Source organism: Tachypleus tridentatus, chromosome 6 (genome assembly GCF_004210375.1).
Source record: "Tachypleus tridentatus isolate NWPU-2018 chromosome 6, ASM421037v1, whole genome shotgun sequence".
In the NCBI taxonomy this organism is placed as follows: Eukaryota; Metazoa; Arthropoda; class Merostomata; order Xiphosura; family Limulidae; genus Tachypleus; species Tachypleus tridentatus.
Window position 1 is genome coordinate 84,094,855 of NC_134830.1, and position 23,092 is coordinate 84,117,946.

At 30.0% G+C, this 23,092-nt stretch overlaps 1 protein-coding gene across 5 annotated transcripts in view; it reads left to right on the forward strand.

Annotated features, from left to right (window-relative positions):
• The window catches only part of LOC143252935 (F-box/LRR-repeat protein 4-like), a 138,761-nt gene that overhangs the window by 89,383 nt on the left and 26,286 nt on the right, over positions 1-23,092 (forward strand). For 2 of the 5 annotated variants that reach the window (XM_076505830.1, XM_076505829.1), the window contains 3 exons: positions 291-360; positions 9,215-9,324; positions 22,195-22,305. In XM_076505830.1, coding sequence (XP_076361945.1) covers positions 291-360; positions 9,215-9,324; positions 22,195-22,261 — 247 coding nt within the window. In that variant the 3' untranslated portion in view covers positions 22,262-22,305. Of the gene's footprint in view, positions 1-290; positions 361-9,214; positions 9,325-22,194; positions 22,306-23,092 lie in introns of those variants that run through there. The other 3 variants (XM_076505832.1, XM_076505833.1, XM_076505834.1) reach the window with 3 other exon arrangements.

The window sequence follows — 23,092 nt, forward strand, 5'->3', positions numbered from 1 at the left end:
TAGTGTAACAATGCATTCAATTACCATTAAGCTTGAGAGTGTTTAAGCTTAAAATTTTCAGTAAGAAATTGCAGAGCAGTTGCATAAATTAATACCACAAAAGTTGTAAATATTTCTTTTAGTTGAAGTTTGAGAAACAATTATGTAGAGATAATTTCAATAATATGCACTGGCCATCATCCATTATTATTGTAGGAGAAAAAAAAAATTAGATTACAGGTTTACTTTAATTCTCTGAAGTAACTTTGCTTTAAAATTACAGTTTATTTCTTTGTTTATTTTCTGTCTAGGTTATTTAAGAAACATTTTTATGATCCAGTTTTATTCAGTGAACTTGATCTACAACCTTATTGGGATAAGGTAAGGGTTTACTAGTTTTAGTTAATATGTAAAGGTGAGTTTCTTTTAAAGTGACAGTTACTTTGCTGGAGACTGAAAAGGAAAACAATACACACACACATTCATGTATTGGTTGTATGCATCCCACATAATTATGTTTTCACTGTCTAAGAATGTTTAGAAAGCACAATACTTGCAGGCTAGTTTAGGGTAAAGGTAACTCAATAAAGGAGAAATATTGGGTTTTTCTACATTTCAAAAATGTCGTTTACTCTTTCATTTATTTAACACCTACAGGCTGTAGTCCAAATACGTTTTCCAGTTACTTTCTACACAATTAAAATTTTATTAGTACATTAAAATGTAGAAATTAATTTTGCAAAATTTGTAAATTTTATTAAATTAAAGTATGTAATTTCCATTTGTTTTACTTACTCCTTTACTTCAAATTTCCAAAAAAATACGTTTGTAGGTCATTCAGGTTCAACAGTTATCAGAAAAGTTTAATACTCTGCCAAAGTTATATAATTATTCTAGTCACTACTTTTGAGACTTTTATAACCACTGCCATAAATCTTTTGATTGTTTTAAATTGAAATACAGCACTTTATAATTAGTTTTGGTGAAATATTGACACAAAAGTAATGAAATAATTTTGATTGCTTGTGTTAATCTAACATAATTCTACATAAAAATCATCAGTAAAATTGAAGTAGGTATTAAAGTTGACAGGAATTATTATTGGTAAGCTGTGGTGAATGGTAAAGTGACACAGTTTAAACTAATTACACCTGGTACTTTAAGTGAAATGATGAAATATATATATATACCTGTGCAAAGTAATGGTTTAGTTTCATAATCACTGTAATCTTTTTGGTTTCTGCATGTTGGAACTACATATTAGTTTGGAGTTCTTTGTCATATTCTTCATCTAGGTGTTTGTAGATATTTGTAGGATTGCCAGCATTAGGCTTCAGGTGGTTTTTTATATGCTACTGTAAGTGATTCAGGTTTGGTTCCACATAAGCTCACCTAAATTAAGAAAAAACATAACTGAACAAGAGCATTGATGTTTACTAATTTTGTTTTTTGTTTTAAAAAACTTCTCAATTCTTAGTAAAGGCTATACACACTGAAATTTGTATATAATTTTATTTCAAGATATTTTATATTTCTCAGCACAAGTTTCTTTACTTATGAGTAAGATTACAGTTTGGACATATCATAACTCCCTTTTATAAGTGGTATTGTCAAGTAATAATAGATTAAAATAATTTTAACAACACATCTTTTTATATTATCTATTTCTGTATGAAAATGATATATACTGACAATATGATAAGCTTTATGAAATAGATGTTTATCATATTATCCTAATATTAAATAAGTGTATAACTGTCAACTTGACTATGCACCCTTATATACATTGGTTTGTGATATATCCCAAATTCAAAATTATCTATGTAATTATTAATACTTAGATCTTGAAAAGTATAAAATGGAGTTTTGTATTTCAACTGGATATAGAGAATATTGTTTGTTTAGGTACTCAAAGAATGAATTTCATGTTCTGTTTCTCAAATATAATGGTTTTATTCATGTACCAGTATTACCTTACAACTTTAAAACTATGTACATTTATTCAACCATTTTTGTTTCATGACAACATAAATTTATAACAAAAGGTTTGCTGATTAACTGATAATTTTGATATCATGGCAATGCCATCAATTTGGTCATATCTACTATTATTCTTATTTTTAAAAGAGACTTTTTAGTGGCAAAATTTAAGAACTAAGTTAAAACTAATTTTGTTAGACTTTTCACAGTTGTATCATTTTAAAAACTACTGGAATAATGGGACATTAATATTGGTAAACCATACAAAATACCATAGTAAGGATCTACTTCTTTAAATATTTGTATTCTTTGTCACTAAAGACATTATCTTCCCATAATTTTAACAGAGTCTTTATAAATAAACATGTGTTTTTTTTTCTTTTTCCACCTTTTTTTCTTTTATCAGAATTCATTTTTATAAATTTAATTTCATCATATATGATTGTAAGTACTTTAGTTGAATAAAAATATTTATTCAAAACAACTATACCATATAGTTTTAGCTATATGGCATAGTATAGCTATATCTGTTTTTTATTTTGATTTAAATAGTTAATTGGCTGAATTTCCTTTTTAGGAATATATTTTTTTTACATGATAGAAATAAGGTTACCCCTAACACCTCTTTTTTTACAATGCTGTCATTCTTTGTTGGCTAAATGGTCAGTCTAAAGGGGATTATAACACTAAAATTCAGGTTTCAAATGCAAATACCCTGTTGTGTAGCTTTGTGCTTAATAACAAGTAAAAGACAATGTATTAAAGTTTTTCAACTTTCTCTATAAATTGGATTATCGTTTGGTTTCTTTACAAATTTTTCAAAACAAAAAAAATATAATGTAATTTTTCTGGTGACACTGAAAATTTTAATCCTTTAGACTACTTTCTTTTCTGTTTCCATAAATTTGTATTGAGACAAGGTATTTATAACTTTATCTGAATAATCAGTAAGTGTTTCAGCAGTACCTTCTGTTCTTTTCAGTCATTTAAATTTTTGATTTTTCAGTCTGATTTGTTTTAGTTCCTTATTATTTGTTGTTTCTATACAGAGTTTACAGTCAGCATAATTCAACCAAAATATTAGCTGAAATGTATAAATAGTTAGGACAGTGTATAAATAATGTATAAAGGATGAATAAATAGTTTGTGTATATATTATATCGTATTATTTTTCTCTTCTTTTTTTTTTTACAGTATAGTTTGTCATAAATCTTTTCTTTTTGTTTTTTGCAAAGAATCTCCGTAACTAAAAATAAGTAAAGTGTATAGCAGTAATTTATGATTTAAAGTTGTATTTCAAAGTATATTTAATAAACTGAAAGTTGTAACTTCATTTCAAAGGTACAGTTATCAGAGCTTGATAGTAACAGTTGTGTGATTGCCAAAGGCAAGTCAAATCTCTGTTTGGACAACTGAAAAAGTAACATTTATTTACCCAATTGGGCAAGTAAGTTAATATTTTTTTTTCAAAGAAATTTGGATACATCCAAACAAACATTTATACCAAATGACTGCAGAATTCAGACTTACCTCCATGGCTACCAAAAAAGGTTTCCCTCTACTGTGATCCTTGCATACTTGCTCATGAAAGCACATTAGTTGTTTATTACCTACCTAATTATGTTTTACTTGGAGAGACAGTTAAATTGCATTTAGGTTTCACTTGGAGAGACAGTTAAATTGCATTTAGGTTTCACTTTTATATTTTAGTTAATTATGCATTATTTATGTTTTAAAATTCATATTAGAAAGTTTGGCTTATTCTTCAAGGCTTATGTTAGGATACACATGTGAACAACTTTGCCAGAGGAAAATACATATCTGCTGTTCATACCAGTCTGTCATAAGCAGGTACTCATTGAGGTGTGTTGACATAAGTAATCAACAGTGAAAAATAAAACACTGAAAATAAACTATAACTGAAGATGTGAAATTACATATATGACCTAATTCGGGTATTTTCAGATTATTCAACAAAAGAGTTAAAAGGTATATACATGTTTTTTCTGAATTTTAAGCATTTCATTGCATTGCATGTTGATAATAATAGCTAGAGTTAGAGATATGGTAGAGAAAATGGAAAATAGAATATAAGCATTTACTTTAACAACCTTTGATATTCATATAGAAGGTTCTGGGCATTGTGCATGTGAAGTGTAAAAACTGTAAGATAATACAAAATATTTTTTTATTCAGAATGAAAAATCGCCTGCAAGGTGAACAGTTGAAAGTCTAATTGCAAACAACTGTAGCTTTCCAACTGGTCTGTTGTTGGGATTTATTGGCTAGAGATGTTTTGTTAGGAAGATTTGTTTACCATCTTCTGTCCTCGAGGAGTGATGAAAAGCTCTGTCTAGTGCTATTGGTTAGAGTTTCAGAGATGTTAGAATTCCACATTGTTACCATCCATTTACATTCTAAAATTTATTGTCCTTGACTTCTCATCTTTCTAACTCTAATTTAGGAATATTGGTCCACAGTGTTTCCTTACTCCAGGTTTATTGGTTCTTGTAACAGGGTTCATCTATACTCTCGAGAATTTTTGGCTTGAGTGGAGTAGTGACAATGGCATTGGTTGCTACCCTAGGGTCAGAGTAGTAGTAGGAGCATGATTACATCACTTTCTGGACATTTGGAGCTCATTCATCAAGGATCCATGGGTATTCAGTGTTCTGGCTTTAGGATTGTTCATTCAGTTGAAATCACCTCTACACCAGTGCATTCTCAATTTGTTGCTTTTTCACCTCTAACAGATCCATGGAAAGTGGGGCTCCATTCTTAGGCCATAAGAGAATTCTTAGTCAAAAAACAATAGAGAGGGTCAGTCCTATTCTTCCATGATCTTATTCCCATTTATTTATGATACCTAAGAAGACAGGAGACTGGCATTCAATGATCAATCTATCTCAAATCAACCAGTTTTTAGATCCTTCTTGTTTCATTTTGGAATCTTTTTCTCACCCTTTGTACAAGGACTCTGGATGACAAAGTTCAATGTTACCGATACTTCTAGAAGTTTCTCAGGTTATGCACGATTGTTAATCGCTACAGTTTCAGGCATTTCCTTTTGATCTTGCCTCAACACCTTATCTCTTCTGTAGAGTTGTTTGAACATTTTTTTCATTACTTGCATTGCTTGGGCCTGTGCACACATAATTATGTGGAAAACTTGTTCTTTCTGACTTCATCCCATCAATTAGCAGAAAAACACACTCAGACTCTCCTTTCAGAAGTACACTTTTTTATCAGATGAGAGAAATCTATTCTCATGTATTTTTCAATACTTAAGTTGAGCTCAACCAAACACTCTGAAGCTTCAAGCCATGGACAGAACTGTCAGGCTTTTACTAGTGTTCCTTCTCTTGTTTATTTTGAGAATGTGAGCATTACTCGAGCCTCCTGATCCTTTGGGATGAGCACATATAAAATCCCTTCAGTGGTTACTGTGCAACCAATGGACTGTGCATCCCAATCCTTGGGTATTTCTCACTGTACTCATTCCCATTGTACTAGTCTTTTAGGGAGTTATGTTCCAGGAGTGATGAATTTAATTGCAGTTCACTTGTCTGTACTCAGTTGATTTCTTCAGACAGAATGGATGCTAAATCGTGAAGTTTTTCAGTGTTTTTTTTTTTCAATTTAGGTTTCCAACACTCAACGCCTTTGTGACACCTTGGGATTCTCAGCTTCGGTTGTTTTTGTCTCCAATATCTCACCCTCCAGCATTGGCAGTAGATGCCTTTCTCCTGATTTGGCTATTGCCCGAGTTCTGACCATGGTTTGTTCTAATTTCTGTCAAGTTCTCTTGGTAGCACCTTATTAGCTAGCACAAGTATGGTTTCTGCTTGTTCACCTCTTTCTCTTCCTTATTGGAAGTCTGTTGAGACAACCTCAGTCAGGCATTCTCTACCCAGATGTTCAGAACTTAGTCTTCATGTTCGGAGGTTTTGTGGTTCTTTGCTGAACATAAGGGTTTACTTGTGAGGTTTCTCTATACTTAACTAAATCTTCCCTGTAGAGCAACTAGTAAAAATGGAATATTTATCATCAGGTGTATATTAAAAGGAATTTAAATCCTCTTTATCCAAAAGTATCTGTCATAGCCAATTTTGTAACTAGGATATTTGAGAAAGGTCTTGCTTTGTCTATGATGACTTTGTGTGAGGCATTTTATCCACTGTTTTTAGGTATTCTAAATATCAAAGTTTTTGAATCCCCAGTTCTATCAGGTCTGTTAAAATCCTTTCATATTCTTCAGCCCAGATGACCTTTCCAGTGACTGAATTTGGACTTTAGATGTGGTTTATTTATGTTATTTCACCCTCCTATTGAGCCCTTAGCTTCATGTTATTTGTTTCACCTTTCTCTTATATTGTATTTTTTGTTGTTGTTGGCATTTGAACATTGTCACTCAGTGATGTTTGTAATATATATGCATAGGACTCTTATTGTTCCACATTTGTCCTGTTTTACCCTGATTGGTCTTTTTTCCCCTGAGACTATAGCAGCCAGGGGAGAAGATAGATCCTTCTTACCTTTATGACCACTCTAATTCTGTGTGTTTGTTATGTCCTTTTCCACATTGGAAGTCTCTGTTGAGACAACCTCAGTCAGATGCTTGGAAGGTTTGTGGTTCTTTGCCCAACATAATGGTTTAACTTCTAAGATTTCTGTATACTTAACTAAATTTCTTTACAGAATCTGTTCTCTTTCGCTCTGAGCAAGAAGAAAATCCTTGTTTTCTGGGAGTTTGATCAGGATAAGAGCATTCCTAAAAGTGATATCAAAAAGGTCATCCAGATTATTAAAAAACTGTTTCATTAGTGTGCAGTACTTCAATTTTCTTTTTTTGAATTTTTTTTTAGCTTTGTTTATTTCTCAACAAAGCTTCTCTGATTTGATAATGGCATGATGTTCTGGATAAATGACACTTGAGCCTTATTCCAAAAAAACTATAGTCTCTTTGATCACAACTTTTAAATTTTCATAAAGTCTCTTTTAATATTTTGTTAAGATTGAACATCACACACAGGTATTGCCTATTTAAAGTTAATTTGCTTCCTATTAGTTCAGTCTCTTCTGAACCTAACAGCCAAAGTGTGGTCTTTACTTCTTGTTGCAGCATTCATTGCAGTGATATCCTGAATACAGTATAATATAGAAGACTGCTTAAGTGCTTATTTATGCTTCTAGATATTAAGAAACAACTTTTATGTCATGCAGAATATTCTAAGGGCAAGACAACTTTACACACACACACACACACATATATGTGTGTATGGACAGTTTTGAACATTCTGAGTAATGTGAAATACTCTGGCATATTCCAGAATGTGCTACAGTATTGTATAATTTGGTAGAAAATTCATTAGTAATATGCTTAAACATTCTAGAATATTCAGAATATACAGATATAATGTGAGCTACAAATTAAAATGTCAACTACCTTGAGCAACCCTTAAATGATTTTCAGTATGAATAAAATTTGTTGTAAACTAATTATCCATATACTAAAACAAGTTGAGTAGGTGAGAGTATGGTAAATTAAATTTAAAAGAAAGACCACCCTATTTGTTGTATACATATATTTGTATTATTTAAAGAGATATATATTTATATGCATATGAATGTCTGTGTGTACTTGTATGGAGAAAAAATGGAAGTACTTATTTAATAAAGGTATATATAGAAGCCTCAAACAAAACTAATTGGTTTGGTAATGAAAAAGTAAGATGTAGGAGAGTTTCAACAGGAATGGTATGCAATTTCATATTACAGAGATATTTTAGAATAATAATGAAGTCATGGTCTGGTGTAAAGTATATTAGTAATTATTCAGTGAGATTAAGATTTTAATCATCTATGTTTGACAAACCAATCTGCAGAAGCACTAGACAGTGTCATTGGCAATGGTGATGCTGTCCACCTCAGATATATTTTTAAATTTTTAAGGGCCATTGGCCTTTTTAATTCTGTTTAAATTTTCAATTTGAAAATTGGCCTTTGTTTTGTTTTAACGTGATTCCTTATTACATACTATAATACTTTGATTTTTGATTTTTTACTGGTTGTTTGTCACAGATAGCATAATTGCTTTGTGCCAGTAAATGCCCACTGCAGCAACGCTTATTGTATAAATAGATAAGTCATCATGTTGTAAAATATTACCAGCATAAGAATAACCCGATACTTAGTATGTTATACTGTTTATATTGAATCTGCCTTTAGTAGCAATAATTGGTCTGGTGAAATTTATTCTTTCCCTTAAAAGATCTACTCACATTCTTTCCAGTTGGAACTAAACACTTAAGAGTATTAAGATGCTCTGGAATGTCTCTATTAAACAAGAGGGAATTCTCAATAGCCATGGTACCTTGGGTTCATCAAATACATCATTCAAAAGAGTTTGACCTTTTTAGTTGAAAACTATTTAAATCTCAAATAGGTCAAAATATAATGGAGCTGTAAGCTAAAAGTTTGCATTCTATGAGTCACTATGCTATGGCTAAAAATATACCAACTTGATATTTAAAAAGAGGTGAGTAGTGACTCACCATACATATAATTTCAGAGTGGTTACACATACAGAGTTGCATTTCTTAGAATAACATGTGACTTGTAAGCCTGAAGTTTGTTAAGGATGAGTAGAAATTTTAGAGAAAATGTAATTTATTAAATATGAAGATGCTTTTTTATAAGTATTAAAGAGTAGTTTACAAACTGCAAACATGTCACCAACAAATAGTGAAAATGCTTCAGTCTGTCAACCAACGAAATAAGTTAGTGTCTCTTCGTTGTAGGTTTTGTAGAAAGTGATAAATTACACAATAGGTTTTAACAGTATGGTATAGTCATTCTGTAACTTATTGGTATCTCTTATACAAAATAATTTTTAATGACTAGAAATATCTATCATCTTTCTATTCCGAGTGGTGGTATTGAATGTAATAATGTGTTTCTGAGGATAATTCACAAATGTTTGAATTCACATCTACTAATATATGATCAAGAAATATTTGGGAAATGTGTACAAATTTAATCATACTTAAAAACAAATAAAATGTATTAGCATTACTATATGTAATGAGCATTTTAAAGGAATGCTGCAAATCAAGGTTAACTAAGTTGGTAAATAAGGTTAATTTGCATAATTGTATCAAAGCAGAAGTTGATATGTTAGTTGTTACAAAAATAACTTAACTATTTTTCTTGTGTTTATTTTTAGTTTTGTAATTTGTTTGTGTTTTGTATGTAGGTTACTATAGTAACCCTTCAAGGTTTGGAGAATAGGTGTTTATCACTACAAAGGCTAAACCTCTCATGGTGTGGTGGTGAGGGAAGACTCACACCTTCCAGTTTTGTACAGTGAGTATTTCTTACAAAACTCTTCATATATTTTAAAGTAATAAATATTTTTGGCAATAAACTTCAGAATTTGTTACACATTCTGAAGAAATTTAGGCATTTCTAGATTTTTTTTTTTTTTTTTTAGTAGTTGGGTTACATCACTTTTGTAGGGCATGAAATTTTAACTTAGTTGTGTAGTTCTTAGTGAATATATTATTCCATAATATTTTTTTTATTCATTTCAAATTTTCAAATTATACAAAGTGATACTGAAGCACATAATCAAATAAAAAAATGTATTACCTTCGGTTATTTTTACAAATGTCCAAGTTTGTTTACTGACGTACATCTGTACTTAGGTTGCAATAACACTACATATCACAGCACATGAGGAAAAGCACTGCTAAAATACACATGTCCTATCAAATCTCATTCCACATATTCATTACCATCAATGAGAGACATAATATTTACTATGTTAATCCAGTGGAATGTGATGAGAGAAATTATATTTCTTTCTAAATATAGAGTATCTGGGCTGGGTTCTTTACAGTAGGTGACTGTAACTTGTTAGCTGTGAATTCTAACAATAAACAGACAGCACAAAAAAGCAAGTCAAACATATTTACAAAACTTTGTTACATTCTTGGTTATCACAATTGTATTCAAAGCTTTAAATAATTGTCTCTTTTTCATCAAAGTCTACAGAGTTGGGTTCAGTTACTATATAACACCCTTTGACAAGACTGGTTATTCTTTTCTATTCTATTGTTACGATACAGTCAGTGATAAATTCAGTGATGGATTACCACAGAGCTTTAAATAACTATGTCAAATATCCACACAGGCTGGTTCAGTTATTTTATAACCCAAATGACAAGAGAAATATTCTTTTTTATGTTATTACAACATAATCTGTGACTACTACACTTTAAAAAGTTGCAACTTTATGACTAAACTCACAACCACTCAGTGTAACTTCACTTTTACTTTCGCTGACTTGCCTGCTTACTTCCTCTCTGTATTTGTACGTATTTATAACATTCAACAGAAAAATCTAGAATCATCTAGCCCTCTAGTAACAACATTGCACATAGCAAAAAAAACTTACAAGCTTCAAGTAAGATGTTGTCAACAATGTTACAAAAGCCTAGCATAACAGTTATACTGCATACATAACATATGACTCATATAGAATTATGTAATGAAACTTATCATGGCTATCAACTTTTTAACATTCTTGTTACAAAAAATAATTTATTAAATCACTAAATGAGCAGCTCAAGTGACAACTACGTCTGATGTATATAGTCACAGTAGAATAACATTTTGATTTTTTTTTTTGTAGGTTGTGTGATGCCCCTGAAAATTGATCTTTTTTTGGGGGAAAAGTATGTTACAGCTCTTTCAGTGAGATTATAAAGATATATTCAGATCAGGGATTTATAATTTTGAATATGAGGTTATCTCTTGTTCTGAATGGCACTATAAAACAAAGAAATAAAGATGAATGTGGGATATCATGGCCTCCAGAAACAGGCTTGTAACAAGTCTTGCCACAGGTGTGGTGTCTTGTAAGAAGCAAGAATCTATGAATACACAGATCAGTGATAGGTGTTTGTGTATATGATTCAACAAAGTGTAAAATAATTAAGAACGATTATCATCTGTAAATGTGACATGAACCACATGTACTGGAGTCTCCTTAAATCTTTGTAACTGTTGCTTACCTCAAGTAGATGGGAAATGAAATGGGTGTTTGTAATATTCTATATGAACACTTACTGCTAAAGTCACTAGATGCAATAGCTAAGCATTTCTGTGTGATCATACTGTTTAAACTGGTACTGAGAAACCATCAACATCATAGACTATAGATAGCTTTTAGAACATGCAGTAAGTAGTGTTGTGTTTTTAATGTTACAACCATAAAACATGGCCTTTGCAGTGGAAACTATGCTACAAGATTTTAAGATACGTGCTGCAAAGTAGCACTTGACAACATGGAGTATAGCAGTTTTGGGAGGCTCAAATGCATTTTGATGCAACATACTCAACTTCTGTATAAGGCAGATATGTACATACATTATCTCTTTTATAGTAGATATTGTATAGTGAATGAATATGCAAAAAAATTAGTATGTGTTTCTTCTGAGGTTGCACAAACCAAATTTTGTTACTTTTATGTTTAGATTTTTTAATGCTCTATATACTCTAAGATAACTCTTCCAGCATTTCTTTTCAAAAGGTTGTAATTATTTCCTTTTTTTTTATCATCTCTACAACCAGATAGCAGCCACAGGATGACATGAAAATAAACTTTGAGTTGTTGCCAACTTTAATTGTATTTACTTAAAAATACAATGTCAGGATTAAAAGGCTTGAAAATATTTAAACAAATTTTACTGTCTGTGATGATGATTTTAACATAAACAGATAATTTATATTACTTTTATATCATATAGGATTGATCATAAGAAATCTGTGAAATCTACTTAGCCATTCTGCCATTTAATCTATTGAGCTACATTAAAAGTATGCAAGCGTACTACTGGTCAATAACTAATTAAGAAAGCAAAGATATTGAGCAAAATTGAGTATAATGGAAGTTGGTTTAAGTATCTAGTTACCTGAATATTAGATTGGACTTAGTATTTATTTATAATATTTCTTAACTGTGTACAAGCCTCAAATTTAAAGATTTGTAGCTATTATCTTGTCAGTTTTGTTGATTTATCTCTTAATTCAATTTTTTTTATTCATTTAAAGTGTTATGTAAATGCATAATTTGTATACTTGAAATGTGTAATTGTACATAGAGAAAAATATTGGTTCATATTAAGGTGAATTCTATTGTATTTTTTTATCATGATGTGGCTCATAAATCCCACAAACTTAGTTGAGTACCTGTTTGTGGGTACTTATTTATATCAGTTTCTGAAATAAAGAGCTGTATGAGCAAACTGTTTGTTAAGCAGAAGCAGCAGCAAACAGTTTTGACCAGTTTTCAGGATATCACTGCACAGCAAAGTGAAAATGTTGAACAATTCAGGGTGAGATGAAGAAGTTTTGCTATTGATATAACTACTATATTATAGCATATAAAGAAACAAAATCCAGTAATGGTATGAAAAATATGAAGGGCTAAATATTGAAGTGTCCCCAAGGTATACAAGGATTTTGTACTTTACCTGTTTACAGTTATGGATGGGAGCTTCAAAATATGGTTGTAACTATTCCAAACAGAATCAAGTTAAATGAAATGTTTCATTGCTTCCTAGGACACATAAGATGGCTAGTTAACTTCCTGTTGTGAAGATCTAATGCATATTTATTTTACCAGCATAACTTCTCTACTGTGGGACCAAAAAGCTATCAAAACCCCTTATACATTTTGATATCAAGCACTATATTAATTTGCTGACATTAATATAAACACAAACTTTTAAACTCAAATGGTGTATTGGGTTGAGGAATAATTTGTGAGCGTTTTTTCAAGTTAAAAAATATATTCATAAATGAAACGCTTTCGCAAAATATTTCATGTCATTTGGTAGATAATTTTTTGCTCTAATAGATGGTGTGTTTGATTTTCATATGTCTTTAATTTTTGCTTTCATTTTCAGCTCATTAAATGGAATGTCAAGTGGACAAAATCGAGCATTTTCGACACCATCTGCTTTTCGCATTTAATTTCTTGCAATTTCGTTTAAAACAATGCATACTATATACCTAGGTATTACATGAAATAAAGTATCATAATAAATGTTTTGGGTGTAATGTGTTCATGCATTGAAGTATTGTATAGTCTTGCATGTAATGCTTGAATGAAATTATTTAAAAACGCTCATGAATTATTCCTCAACCTAATACATTGCCTTTTTACATTCAAGTATGATTCACATTTACAAATTATTTCCATGTAACTACATCTAGTCATGGATATTATTGGTCTGAAAAAGTAATGACAATCTTGACAGGTGCCATGTGTATTGAAAATGATGTATTCAGGGCCAAAAGGACAGCGCGTTTGTATTCATTTTGTATTTGTTTTGTTTTTTTTAATTGCCTTCTATTCAACATAGTGAAGCTGAAGTGATAGAGGCTTTAAAGAATATGTAGCATTAATGTTGCACAGACAAGTTCAGTAACTATGCTTTATATTTATCATCCATATTTCAAACAGCTTGTCTGCTGGAAGAATAAATTAGTAGCATTGCTGCTACATCTTTTTCAAATCCCTTATAAATACAGATTCACTGTTCTTAGGACAACTTAAAACACCTTACAAAGAAACTTAGTCATGCTCTTTTGCTTTGCCTATCCAAGCATTATTAAGGAGGGGTGGAGTTTTTAGTAACATGTATCACTTGGTAACAATTGGGGAATTAAATGATAGCTTCTGTTTGATATTTATTTTTAGTATTTTGTATTGCATTCTTCATATCAAAACATAAGCCACTCTCTATTCATAACACTCCTTTTGTTGGTAACACTGGACTTTTTCTTGCTAATGTTGATATTAATTGTGTCACAAACAGAATAACTGAGTTCAAATCCCCATCAGGTGGGAATTTTTATAACTATTTTTTAACTGTTAACTCATTATTTAGAGCAAGATATGTTACACTACTAGAAGAACCAAAATATGATTATTTACATTAGGAATTTGAATTATTTGTTAGCATTCAGTTATAAAGACTAGGTGTCACCATGGTTATAACATGTGACTGTTATGTGGGAGTTTTGTGTTTGTATCTCAGTAAGAATTAGGATTTTATGTTATTTCTTATTATTATGTTAATTTTTTAGTATATTTATTATGAATTATGAAATTTCCAACAAACTCTTTGAATACTAGGAAAATATGAACACAATTATAGATTAAATTAAGGATAACATAACATTGCATGATGCACACCAGTGGCTGTGTGTGTCAGAAATAACTTAAATATCTTTTCAAACCAATAGATGGTGATACAATTTTTCTCCTTTAGTAAAACATTTATAAAAATGTAGACAAAAAATATAAGCATTTTTTTAATGAAAAGTTTTACCTTTGTGCATTTGCTCTTTACTATCAAATTCTTTCCCTTTACCATAACAGTTAATAAATAGCAAGGTCAGACATTTTACCATGTAGAAATGTTTCTTTGAGAACCAGTGTTTTTGCATGGTTAAATCTGTAATGTTGTTTTGGTGAAATACTGAAAAAATAAGTATTATTTTTATACATATATTCTTTGTTATAAAATTAATTTTCACAAAAGTTGTTAGTGAAAAATTTATTGAGATTTAATTTTCAGAAGAAATGCAAATCACCATTCTAGCTGCTAGTGATGTGTATGCGTAATTTTCTTTCAAGTTTTGTAACAACTGAGTGACAAAGAATGTGCCTTACCAACCAAATTTGGCCAAAGGTGAAGAAGCATGTGAAATAAACCCTGATATTGCTCAAGAGAAAAAACGTCAATATTACATTTATTTGCAAACTTTGCAGAATACATAAAAAATATTTTGATGCCAACAAAACTGAATTTCTTTGGTGGCCTTCTTATAGGCATTAAAATAAACAGTTTTATCAAAAGCTTTAAAGAAGTTGGTGCTTGATTCTTCTAGGAGTGTGGCTCAGCTTTTAAAACATATTCAGAACAAAATATTTTATCTCAAGACAAAGTAGAAGTTAGATTTGCAGCCAAACAACTTAATGAAGAGGCAGAGAAAAATAACCAAGCTAGGCAACTGCTTGTATTTAAATTTCTAAAGGAGTGCATTACTTTTCTACAAGATGTTGCTGAGAATCTACTGGAGAGATGCTCTCTGCATTATATCTTCAGTGCAGATAGTTATCAGCAAGCAAACATGATGACATACTGCAGTAGTTTAAATTGTGACTTAGAGAAGTATAAGACTATTGTTCAGAAGAATTCAAAACCTATGACGGGTATGTCTTGTAAACCTTATAGTTAATTGGATTAATCCCAGGGACACTTTCTGCAGTTGTTTCTGACCACCTGAACATCTTAAAAAATGATGATACCTACATCAAAATCATGTCCTGGTCTGGTTGGTTGCTTTAACACTTTCACGTATTGAAGATTAATAGCCTTATTCATATCACTGTATTTTTTTCTACAAATACTCTTCAGTATCGTCTTTGTTAAGCCTTCAGTTCCCTACTCTTACTTTGCTCTAAAAACCTCCTTGAAACAGTACAGGGATTGATATGCCTTTTCTTTGCTTCACTCCAACCAGTAATCATGATCTTAACTCTCAGCTCATTGATTAGAGTGAGAATTCCCTCTTTTTTCATCAACAGCACAAATATCTGTTTTTGTAAAACTCTTTGTTCTTTCTTTAATTTTCCTTTTAAAACGTGCTTCCTGATTGCCTGCATACAGCAGGGTTGCCTCTCTCTTTCTTTCACTTCAAACCTCTTCCTACAGATGGCACAGGAGATAAAATATCTGGGTTTGCATCACAGTTTGTGGAAAAAGAAACGACCCTAGATGTGAATCACTTTTCTTTTTGCTCAGCATACTGTGCACACCATTCCTTGCATGTTGTCTTTGAAACCCCCAGCAGCACAGTGAAAATGCTATGATGTTTCAGTTTGACATACCGATGCCAAAACTGATGTTTGTTTCTTGGAAATTCCCACCGAACAGTGCATATAGTATTCTCACTTTTTGTCATGTGCAAACACATTGTATAGTGATCTGCTCATTACATTCAGAATGTACCTGGTTTTATACTTTGTCTGTTATTTTTCATATGTAACTCCATACAAGGTTCTTAATTTGACTGCTTGTAACCAACAAGAAAAAAAGTCGATATGAACTTGTATTGTCCTCTTTTCTTTTTTTTTTTTGAATGACTTCAGATTGTAAGATGACACTACTTTTGTTTATCCTAAGTAGTTTTAAAAGCATCACAGTATACATGTATTTATACTTAAATTATATTCTTTTATTGTCCTTAGAAGCATATCTAACTACTCATACGACTTGCCCCATTAAAAACTATAAATCACTTGGGGAAACATGCAGCTCATATTACACTTTCAAATTACATTACCCACAAGATACTCATATGTATGTCTTGTGAAAAACATTGATTAGATTAATACTTATTTTGTCTAATCTAACCTTAAATAACCTAAAGAGATTCCAATTTTTACATTTTAGTTTCTTTTATAATAATATAGACTGCACATGTAAAACAAGAAAGAAAGTACTTACCTGAACCTTTTTTTTTTTTGTTTTTTAACTCATTGACATTTAACCTTACTTTATACTTATGGCAATATTGCACTAAATCATTTTTATTTAATCTAAGAATGCACTACATAACAAATAATAATTACATATAAAAAGCAGACAATGTTCCATAAGTGTTACAGGTTTTTGACTTTCTAATTATGAGACAAGAGCCATTACAATTTCATCCAGCTTTGTTGATGTGTTTTCTGTGGTAACAAAGCTTACACTGAGAAATAAATTAACATTTTTCTGTACAGAAAACAATGTAATATAATATGTCATTTAATAGATGAAAAATTTGACTTTCTATTAGTTAAAAATAATACAGTATTAAATGTAAGAGAAAACTATTAACAAATCCTGAAAGAAAGGATGAGACAGGTAGGTGGTCTGATTTTCTATTTGATGGTTCTGTAACCAAACAGAATTGAAGGTTATGAATGTTATGCTTTACCTGAAATATGATAATATTATAAGTATTTTATATTTTGTATTTCTGAGAGAGATGGTAAATAAATTAGACAAGAGGGAATGCCTAGAGAAAAAAAGTCAAACTTTTTACACTTGGAGAAATTTGCAATTTTTTTTACATTGCCTTCTAAGATTAAGAACTTAAACCTTATATACTACTAAGCTATAGATTATTAGATGTAATTTTATGCTATACTAATTGGTATAACAGGAACGAGTAAAAGTAGTTTAATTGAATTGGAATGTAACTCATTGAAAACCTCATGAAATATACAGTGAAGGATGCCTGTGGTGAAATGGGTAATTACTGCTCAAAGTCACACACTGGATATTTTATTCATCAAAAAGCCAAGATGACCACATTATGAGGAGAGTGATGAGGTCTCACCAAAAATAAACAAGCTAGATTTATTTGAAAAATGATTTGTAGCAATCTTTTTCAGTTGCAATATCTTCAAATCATTTCTTTCTCTGGTTGATTGCTTGTTGCATTATTCTGTGACAGCTGAGGTGTTTTGTATTTCTTACAGTTTTGAAGTTTTGATTTATATATCAGCAACTATTTTGTTCATAAGATGTCACTTATTGTACAATTAAATATTAGGGTTCAAAGCTGAATAAACATGTTATTAGAATACAAACATACCATTTGTCTTTTTATTCTTTTCATTAATGTATGTCTTTACAAAGGGAAGGTTTTTAGTGCTGAATTATGTTGTCATATTGTCTTAAAATGATGATTGTTGCAAAGATGCTAAGCACTATTTGCTGATTACTAATCAGATTCAGTATTGACTAGCAGCTTCTGCTAATTAAATCCACCAAATGAACTGATTATTGGTTGAGGATGGATTTTAGTAGCTAACATATGCACTATAATGAATGATATTAGTAGATGTTTGAAGTGGTTGAAAGGTACAGCCTTTTAGAATTTTAAGCAGAATGCTTAGGTATGTGGTCTATTTAATTTCACAGAAAATGTTGTATTATTGGGAAAAATGCTGAAAGTGGTTGAAAAGGGTAGTCTTGTGAAATTTTAAAGAAGAATGTAGTGGTGTGTGTTTTTTATAACATTAGCGGTTTTAATTATATGTGTGTTTATTTATTCACTGTATTTTAACTTCTTTTTATGGTGCTGTATTTTTTATACCTTGTATGTATGTGAAAAATTCTATATGTAATATCACTGATTATATTATTTATCTTAGACCACATTTTTCTTAAAATATTCATTGGTGTATATAATTTGGAAAAGGTATAATGAAGATGTGTGTAAAAAGGATTGGTGATAAACTACTTAGAACTACAGAAAACAAGATTAAACATGAATTCTTGAAAGAGTGTGCACAATATGCTTTGATTTTAAAGTTTTTGAAGTTTAAATTAGTTGATTATAACTTAAGATCTAGCAAATATTATGGATATTCAGAAAAAAGTTTTTAAATTTATAATTGACTCATAAACAGAAATTATATAAACAATTGCTGAATAAAAGGATGGATGCTGTTAAAAGTACAAAAGAAGATATCTCAAATTTAGATTTAACATTTCAATAATATGATTGTTTATCATAAACACAACATCTTGAATGAAATAAGGTTGAAACAAAGTTGTATAAATTAAAGAGTAAGAAGTTCACTGGGCCTATGTTTTTAGAATATCCTACACAGGTTGTTTATCACCTCTCATATTATCATTTAATTCAAGCTGAAGAAAAGGTGTAATGAGGTTTTCAATTACTCTTAAAAAATTGGATTAAGTAGAATATTTTTCTAGTTTTGAACATTTACTACATAAATTAAAATGCATACCATTAGGTGAAGAAAATGTTTCATTTGATAGCATAGTTACTGACATTTCAGGTTTAACATTTCCATGATATTATGTTGTTGTTTTTTTTACCCAAAGAAAGTCCAAAACTTATCTAAAGAAGACTTTTGACTTTAAAACATTTCAGTTTGCTTGATCAGTTAGTAATTTTTAAACTGGGCAAAGGGAATGGTATAGTAACTTTGAATAAAAAAAGTTATATAGATAAAGTTTTAACCATTTTAAATGATAATGCTAACTTTAAGTGATTAGAATCAGATCCTACAGTAAGAAAAGGAAAAAAAACATATTTATTTGTTAAAAGATTTTGTATTTGATGCCATCTGTAATGAAATTAAATCAGCTGGTTTGCATTATGGAATATTTTAGTGGTTATTTAAAATACATAAATTGTCCCATTAGACTAACTGTGTCAAGTATAGGTTCCTTCACTTATAAAGCTTGGAGATATTATGATAGTTTTTTCTTTATCTCATGTAACTAATTAATTTACAGTAAAAATAGTTTTCAATTATGCAAAGATATATGAAAACAGTTTTTTTGACAAACTTTTCTATTTTGCCAGTCTTGACATTGAATCCTTATATACAAATTTACCAGTCTTGAAGTTGAGTCCTTGTATACAAATTTACCATTAAATGAAGTAATTAAGTAAAAAGTTATTTAATTTTTCAATATAACAAAATGTGTATTTATAAAACTGTTGGAATTTGTCACCAAAGAGATGAGGTTTCTATGGGTTCAAGTGTTGCACCATGCATGGCTAATAATTTATTTGTAAGTTATTATAAAGAAAAGTGGTTAAAAAACTGCCTGGTAACATTTAAACCATTATACTATAGAAAAATTTTGTATGATACTTATGTATTTTTTTAAGAATAAACTTGATATTCAAGAATTTCAAAATTATCTGAACATACCTTTCTTATATACCAAGATTTTTAATTTAATTAGAAGTTTTAACACTAAATGCTATCATAAGTCAACTTTTACAGGGCAATATATTTTCATTTTTTTAGCTTTTGAATTTAAAAAGAATGTAATTCAGGGGGGTTATAACATAATTGGTTATTTTTCCTCTTTTTTATGAAGAAATACAAAACATAAAGGCTGTTTTACAAAAAAAAAGTTTTCCTTTACCATTAATTGAAAGTGTTATGAGGAATTATTCAACAGTTCTATACACTCCAAGAATTAGTGGACAGGTTAAAAACAAAGAAATATGTAAATTTACATGTTCAATTTTGGCTTTACAATATATTGTAAATATAGGGTGTTTATTTTAATATCTGAATTTTATGTCAAAATATTAGGGGTGACTGCCTTCCTATAACTAGCTGCAGACAGTGAAAGGTAGTAGAAGTTGAGATGTCATGAATCAAAACAATAACTTTGATTTACCATAATGGCTACCTGCTTTGACATTTATGTTTGGATCCTCTGTGATGGATGTAATATTCCTAATGCTTTTGAATGTTATGACCACAGCCTTTTTTGTATGAGCTAATGACAAGGAACACAATAAACAGTTTTCTTTCCTTTTTTGGGTTTGAATCCCAGGATTCACAGCTTGTTCTAATTACTACCACAAATGTATGTTATTAGCATATTCATTATAACTGCTAGCTATATGTATTGTTGCATTAGTCTGCAGTATGCAACTATATATTAAATGTTGAAACTGTATATTTTTGTCAAGTGATCCTTTGTAGACCAGTTGATTAAACTTTGTTAAAAATTACATCTTGACCTCTTACTCCTTCTGCTATATAAATAAATAAAATAGATAAAAATAGTATTCAGGTAAATGAAATAATGTTGGGCTATTAATTTTTACCTAAAATTCTTACTTGTAGTAAGTGACATAAATAAAATAGACAGTAATTACAGTTTTCTCCCTTTATCTGATTTATACCTTAAGGATTCTTATTAAAATTTATATACACAGTGGAGGTAAATAGGAAACAAGTGATTTGTGAAATTTTCAAACTTGAGCACTGTATTTCTTGTTTTTCATCTGTATTCTTTATTTATTAGTGTAAAAGGAACTAAAATGTACAAAGTAAAACTTATTAGATTAGGTAAAATGAAACAAAAATCTTCAATTTTGAGAGTAGTTAAAGTAAGCTATATGTTTATTGAGAAATTTATAACATGTGGCAGGACACATGTTAGACATAGTTCAGAGAGCAATAAAACAAAGAGTATAAACAGATCTATACTTTTATGGTTACTTTGTGGGTATGAACTCAGTCACATCAACCAAGTCTGTGATGGGATGGTTCATTTACTCCACCTATGCAGTACTTTTTTCACTCTTGCCTCTCTCTTGTATGACATTTTAAGAAATATATATATATATATTTTCTCTCTAGTACCTTGCCACCATAAATATTTATTATATCATCATTTGAATCTTTCCATTCTGAGAAGCTTACAGTCTACTAAAAGGTAGTGAGATGGTTGTTGGCCCTTCTGAAAAGTGATGGGATGAAATCCTGCACCACTTCAAGCATTATATTACTATTCTAGCACTTAAGTCACTACTGTTTATGTTGCATTCCAGCCAGCCTGGTACACTCTGGTATTGAATAAAAGGACAAGCCAGCACTAGATATAGCAGATGTAATACAGTTGATATATTAAAACATACTCTCCTTTGCTTTTACTCAAAGATTCATAGAAATATATAAACTCCATATGAATGTAAGTAGTTAGAATTTTATTATGTAGGAAATTCTTGTTTTATTTAGGAGTTTAAAGCAATATTGGCATGGTCTAAAAATATCTAAGCATTCAGTGCTAACTTTGATACTTCCCATTTTACTTCATTTTGGTACATTGGTGACAAGTGGTGACTCAGTAACAGACTTTTTTCATTTTATAGGCAAGGCAGAATTATAGCATCTTTAAAAAAATCACAAAAATATTTAGATGTTTTAAATAACAGCTGATATTTACCAAAGAAGAAGAATGAACAATGGTATTGTTCCAGTGTTTGAAAAAATGTGCTTAATAAAATCATTTTTTTCTAAATAGTGTGTTATTAATATCATACAAGTTGGGTAGAGATATTTTTAATATATAAGATATTTAACCACGTTGTGAAATGTTTAAGAAGTAGTTTTTATATATATTAGGAAATAACAAAAGCTTTGTACATTTAAGAAAAAACATTATTTATAACAAGTGGATTAGTTATTGTGCCATATTTTAAATATTTGCTCTCTCTATCCCCTTTTTGTTTTCTTAACTAATCCAGAGACTGTTGTGATATATATTTTATGATGCCGTTAGATAAAGGATCTGTTAATATTTTTGGCAGGTTTGTCAACAAATGTGGGCAAAAGTTAACTTTCCTCAAAGTCTCAAATTGTTCATTTTTTGAATAATGAATGTCTTAAAGCCATTGCAGAACACTGCCCTAGTCTACAAGGTAAGTTATAAAGTGAAATACCAGAATTATAGAAATATTTTCTAATCTTTAATGTTTGAAGTAAAAATGATTTATAACCTTTTGAATTGAGAACTTTCAAGTGAATTTTTAAAGGCTATGTGCAAAGTAGTGGTATTTTTACATATGCATCAGGCATACTGACTAAAAATGTAATCATGAGTTATATAATCTGGAATTGTCCGTACTAGTAATTTCAGTAAAAGTTATTACAAATTTAATCTTGAAAGCTCAATTAAAACTCTTATTTTAGAGTTAAAAATAAATTTAGTGATTCATGTTCTCAGTAATCTACATGCACATAAGATAAGCTTAATCCCTTATGCTTATGATCCTGAACTTAAGCAGGTATAATTTTAATTTTGACTATGATACATTTTATTACTTGTATTTGATGTCTGGAAGAAGGTGGAAACTTTTTGGTTGTTGTTCTGGGGATAAAATCAGTTATGGGACTGAAAACTGCCTGTACCACTATAATTTTTGTATTTTTTTTTGTAAGATTATGTTTAATCTGTCTATGTTAAAAGAACTCAATGTATGCTTACTACTTAACTAGAGGTGTAAGAAATGTGATAAACTAGTCAAAATAGCTACAAGTCTGTAAAATTTAATCAAAAGTGTGTATAGTGAATTAAGATTAAATCTGGCACACAGTTAATCAATCTTTGCAACAGATAGTCATTCCAGTATCTAGTATATATAAGGATTGCTGATAATTAAGGAATAACCTGTTGTTTTGTAAAGTGTAATGAAATACTAAAAATTA